This window comes from Augochlora pura, chromosome 3 (genome assembly GCF_028453695.1).
Source record: "Augochlora pura isolate Apur16 chromosome 3, APUR_v2.2.1, whole genome shotgun sequence".
NCBI lineage: Eukaryota > Metazoa > Arthropoda > Insecta > Hymenoptera > Halictidae > Augochlora > Augochlora pura.
The window spans coordinates 27,989,559-27,995,558 of NC_135774.1; the positions used below are offsets into that span (position 1 = coordinate 27,989,559).

The 6,000-nt window shown below is 46.4% G+C and overlaps 1 protein-coding gene across 1 annotated transcript in view; it reads left to right on the forward strand.

Moving 5' to 3' along the window:
* Heca (hdc homolog, cell cycle regulator) overlaps positions 1-5,152 on the forward strand; it is a 195,416-nt gene extending 190,264 nt beyond the window's left edge. The window contains exons 3-5 of the mRNA XM_078176771.1: positions 2,040-2,228; positions 2,863-3,048; positions 3,857-5,152. Coding sequence (XP_078032897.1) covers positions 2,040-2,228; positions 2,863-3,048; positions 3,857-4,030 — 549 coding nt within the window. The 3' untranslated portion in view covers positions 4,031-5,152. The remainder of the gene's footprint in view (positions 1-2,039; positions 2,229-2,862; positions 3,049-3,856) is intronic.
* Positions 5,153-6,000: the final 848 nt, after the last annotated feature.

Consider the following 6,000-nt stretch of genomic DNA (forward strand, 5'->3'; position numbering starts at 1 on the left):
TTTTTTAACTCCTCTCCGTCGCCGTGGAAAATTCTCTCCTATGCGCACGACTCGAATAAAACACGTTTTACCGCTCCTCGAACAATTGATACTAATATTAGGGTATCCCATGATCTTCCCTTTTTTTGATGCTTTGACACCAACGAAGCGTACTTTGAAAGAGCTCTGGAACGACTGAAACCGATGTCATAAACGGCTAAGAAATAAGCCTGCATATTTATATAAATACAGCCACTTGGAGTCATTCGTAGCGTAGCGCGGAAGAAACTTACGGGACAACCTAATAGAAAGACGCTGTTCGCGGCTGCGATCCGGCGCTGTAACACCGCGGTCGTTCGCCGGGAACACCGACAAAAATTCCGTGTACTGTCCTCCGACATGGTACAACGTAACCGTAGAGCGGCGAGTACGTCGGCTTTATGGTGCCCGTTAAATAAATCCACAAAGTCGTGTCGCGGTTGACAAGCGGTCGATGAGTAGCGCCGCTTTAACGCGAGGACAGCCTCTCGCGAGGACGGCGGAATCGACTTCGGGCCAAGGCGTGTTACCATTGCCGTGGAAAGGCTCTAACGAGTAACCGCGAACGGTCGCGCACATAGTTGACAAGCCCGCAAATTGATAACCGGTTGGTGTTCGTCGTGAAAACGCGAGGCGGGCAGGTTCAACAACACCGTCGCCGTCGGCTGCCGTTTTCTCCTTCCTCCCTCTCCCTCCCTCCCTCCCCGTTTCTTCTTCCTCTTTCTTTATGATCGATGATCGGCGGCGGCTACGGGCGGCCAGGGGAGAGTTTCAGCAGGATATTTACCGTGGTTATAAACGTCCTCGTCTGGAGCGGCTCGCCCTACCGGCAGAAAATCCTTCCACCTTTTACCTCCGACCTTAACCTTCGCTTCGTTATTCAGCCGCCACCGGTGCTACACGGTTCCTTCGGCGTCGTCTTCTTTTTTTCCCCTCATTTCCTGTCTTCGCATTATCCTCCGCCGACCCCTCCGCCCTTCGTCGCTTCCTTTGTCATTAAGGGCTGGTCGCCGTCTAGAACCTTCTTCGCTCCTGGTTTTTCACGATGTTTCAACCCTTTAAGCTCGAGCGGCGACGCCGCTGAAATTGCTCCGTCACGTCCCGAGATCATTTTTATGCATGCGAAGTCTATGATTAAAGAATAACATTGTGTTATTAAATAGTGAAACTGTTGTTGTGAGTCGCAAGAATGAAAATATTTAGTAATTTATTTAGTAATTTAAAAAATTCAAAGATTACCAAAGTTAAAGGTCTTTAGGTGAGAATATATTTTTTTAAGGGATGTGGAGTTGGTGCAAATTAATAATAAATTACGATGGTCGATTTTAAAATGCCAGGAATGATTGGAGGATTTCTTTAAAAGTTGCAAGTTTCACCGCTGTGAATTTGATTATTTTTAACATTGCATTTTTTGTTAGAAAAAATGAGATAACTTTTCCTATTTTTTTAAGATTTGAAATAAAACATGTAAGACCTTGGATTATCTTCAGATATGTTTTTACCACAGAAAAATTTAAAGAGTGACCGCCTCTTAACCTCTTCGTCCAAAACCACCCCTTAAGAGCGCGTCGTTTCGGCCTTTCCGCGCAACGGTCCTCCGTATTTTCGATTCCCGGCGACCCGTTCGGCGACCCGCCTCGTAACTTCCACGGCACTTTGTCCTCCCGACTTCGTTTTACGTCCTACAGGGACATTTTCCCCTTTTGCCACTGATATCGCGACTTTATATCGCGGGGACCGTTCTACCCGGGGAACTCCGGATGGGCAATTTCGCGTTTAAACGATGGTTCGCCGACCTACCAGGGAACCGGAAGCGGGATTGCAGCATAGCCAAGGTCTATGCCCTCCGCGCGGCGCCGAAAAGCCGGTCGTTTAATTACCCGAGCCCAATTTAGGTCGGAACGAAAGGAGTCGCGGTTCTTTCGCGTTCGAGCTGCGCGCGTATACGCTCGTTCGTCGTCGAAATTGTTTTGTCAGTGTGGCCACGGAGACTCATTTGTACCCTTCCTTTATGCTTGCAGATGGAAGACGAGGGCAACCACGGCAACGACGACACCAGATGCTTCATCCTGTCGACGCTGGCCGCGCTACAGTGGTCCAGAGTGTCCTGCGTGCTGTGCCGCGCGCCTATGCTCGTTTTTGACAGGTATCCGCTCGTCGACGGCACGTTCTTCCTGTCCCCGAGACAGCACTCGCCTGCCTGCGCCGAGGTAAGTCCCACGAATCATTCGCTTCTGGGGACCGTCTTCTCTCTCCCGTCTCTCTTGGTATGTCGCGCGCCTTGCGAGGCGACGTCAGATTTTATTTGGAACAGAAGCAAAAAGATGACGACTCTAAATCTCTGATCGTTATTTCCACTGTCGTTATTTAAAAATAAAATTTGAGATGAAGCGGTTTCAAGTAATATTTTTGTATTGCCCTTTGCTGTCTATATTTATTTTATAATAATTCACAATTAATTTAAATCGTCTCATTCTGTTCTCAAGTAGCTCATTAATTCTCTGGATATTTATTTCTTCAGTAGATTTCAATAGATTTTCATTAAACAAATTTTAAAGTCCAGTATAAATTAACCCTTTACACGCTAATGCACCACTAGAATTTTTCTACCGCGTCTAAAACAATTTTTATACTAAGAAAGTAAGGATTAAATCAGGCATCCCCTAATTGCTATTGTACTGCACATTGTCTGCACCCTCTAATAATTCAGCTTATTAATTCGAATATTTCTATTATTTATTTTCCAAGAATCTTAAAGAATTGAAGGCAGTTCGTATCAATTAATAAAAGATCGCATAAATGATCGTATAATCTAAATCGGTGTCGCTCCGGTGATTGTTCCAGGTGAAGGTCGAAGGTCGCACGCAGTTCCTGTCAGCGGTGTGCATGAGCTGCCTGGAAGGCAGCGGCGGCCAGCCGGTGCGTTGCCGTTGCTGCACCCAGCCGTGGGACGGCTCTAGCTTAGTCCTTGGAACGATGTACAGCTACGATATCTTCGCTGCCATGCCCTGTTGCACCGAGCGACTCAAGGTGAGTGTGTGTCTCGGGTTTCCTATTTAGCCGGCGATCTTTCCGCTCGTGCGCCTAACACGCGTTGCGAAGTCCCGCGTCCGCACTTAGACGCCCGGCTATCGCGCTTCGTCACCCCCCTTTTTCCGTGACAGCGTTTAACCGGTGCCCGTTGCGATAACGTTCTCACCGTGTATCGAATACGATCCCGGAACTAACGGCGAACTAATTAATCATCGGTACTGGACGCAGAATTAATGTTTTCATTAAGAGAGATCGTGTACAGGAGGGTGCTATAATCTTGGCTCCTCTTTTCTGGTCAATTTTATTTTATGCTGAAAACTTGAGGAAACTTTTGGCAATGGAAATTTTTGTGTGATATTGTAGAAATATGAAGAAGGTTTTGAGAATTTTTTGAGATTTTTTCAAGCAGACAGAATCTGAGAAATAAATTTAATTTTTAATTAATTTTCTTGGCAGAGCTTGCGAGCTAGAACCAGTTGAGGGTTCAAAGTTCACTTTAGAAAATTAAATTTGAATCGACTACTTAGTAAATATTCTTTTCATCATTTTGTCTACTTTCTAAGCAAGTTCGACACCAATAGTATTTTTTGAGGAATATGTAAACCTGCGAGAAAGAGGATCTACTTTTCAATCTAATCACTCGGCGAAACTCTCTATTATATCTTCTCTGTTATATTAACGATCATTTCGTCAAGATCGAGCCGAATACTGTCCTCCAGCCACCGGAATCAGTGAATCCGGAGGAAATGAGACTAACCTTGTCCCTACCCCGAGTAAAACGCAATCGTCCCGTTCTCTGTTCCAGTGCAACAGCTGCCAGAAGCCACTGATCTATCCACACCAGCGGCTGAACTTCTACTCGGACTACAGCCGCGTGTTCGCCTGTCCCCATTGCCGAGCCGTGGACGCCCACTTCGTGAAGCCGCTCTCGGTCTGCTTCACCCGCGAGCAGGTCCAGCTGTACAGCCAGTGGCCGTAACCATTAGGGAACTTAGCTAACCGGCGCCTAAGCGCCGCAACCGACCCGTGTCCCCTCTTCTTCGACCCGCTGTTCTCCCTGCTACGGGCGACCTTGCTCTAAATACCCGCAGAAACGCAGTTTTCGTCGGACCGTTTTTTTTTTCTTTAATATCCTCTCTTCGGGGCACCACATCCGAGGAACTCATCATCAACCGTCATCGAGGAGAACAGGAAGGAAACGAGTCTCGCGGACCGCCGTGCCCCGGACGCGCGCGCGTTTCCCTCTCGCGAAGTATGACGTAGATCGCCGACCTTTCACCGCCAGGCACACATTAATCGCGCTGGTAATCAGACCAAAGTTATATTTTATAAGACGGTAGCTAAACAATGGCTGCCTTAGGTAGCTAAACGCTAGCTATCGTAGGTAGATATACGTAGCTTCGATCACCTGAGCTGCGAGTTTTGTGCACCAATTATTGCCATTTAGAGCACTGGAAACTAATGGCTAACTAGAAAATGGTTATTTTGAAGAATGATTTTTGTTTCACGTAGAGAAATTTTCTTTCTCACTTGGTGCACCGACTAGGATAATTAAATCCGATCGCCCTCCCCTTTTTCATAAATATTTGAGTCGATATTTGAGTTGACATTTAAATCAATATTTAAATCGACATTTCAGTTGATGTTTGAGTCGATATTTAAATCGATAATTAAAATGGATATTTTCAGTTGTTAAAGACGCTTTTTATTTTTCAATTAACGCTCATAGATTCGATAAACAATACAATCTCTGAGCAAGTAGTAACCCTTTGGTCTGATTAGCCAGCAACCAATCGTGAAGATCGGCGATCTACAAGCCGAGTTGATCCACGGAACATTCCTAAATCTAAAAAATTGTTGTGTTTCTTTACTAACCACCGACGAACGAAAGCATAGATTTCATTTCGTTTCGAGAATCCATCGATGATTCTCCAAAGATCGGTGAACGATCTAACGTCGAAAAAGTGATCGAGAGGGAAATCGCGTCGATCCCCGGGGCCACTCCGCGGCAGCGATAGGGTTTAAGACTTTTTTCTTTTCCGGCGTCGATCAGTAGAAGTTTATCCAATTGCGAACGCGGGGACGATGGATCGATTCCAAAAAAGGGATATTGGGGGGGGGGGGGGGGGGAAGGGGAAAACCAAGGCGCCGCGACGATCGTGGACGATCTAGGGCCCGCGGATTTGCATCGTCAGTATTATCGGTAAGGATCGGAATGAAAAAGAAAAAGTCCCAGGACTCTGTGTAAAAATTAACGCTGCGTCTCGCCTTTAAGTTTAGACGAAATTGATTTAGGCGCGAGCGCGCTCGCGCGGCAATTGCTGTTCGTTTTATTAGGTGTGCAGGGGCTCGAGTGTAGCGACGATCGAGAGCCCGGATCCACACGTTCCACTGGATCCTAGGTTTAGGCGTGTTCCTGTAAATTAGCCGACGGAAATTAGTGTATGGCATAAAAACGCGTTTCTTCTTCTTCTTTCTTTCTTTCTTTTCCTGTTTTCTTTCTGTTTTTTTTTTCTTTTTTTTTTTGTAACCCGGTTAGAATGTAAGACGAAATTCGGCGGCGGTTTAGGTTTAAAAAAGTTTGGGATTACGCAGGGTCCCCTAGCGTCCGGCGATCCGGCGACGACGAATCGCTTTTGAACAGAGTGTATCGCGACAGATCGCGAGCCAAATCGATCCCCGCGTTCCCTTACACCCCTGGTGAATTAGATTTTTAGTCGCGTTATTGATACGTTGACACGTCTGCGAAAGAAACGGAGGAAACACGATGCGAACGGTTCGAGACGCGGAATATTGGGTTGACAGATTGAGAGAGGGATTTTGAGAGAGATAGCGAGATAGAGAGAGTGAGAGAGATAGAGTGATAGAGAGAAAGGAGGAGAGAGAGAGAATGGATCGACTTCGGATCGATCCCGGCGTGTGCTTTCGACGAGGAACGATGGCAGGTTA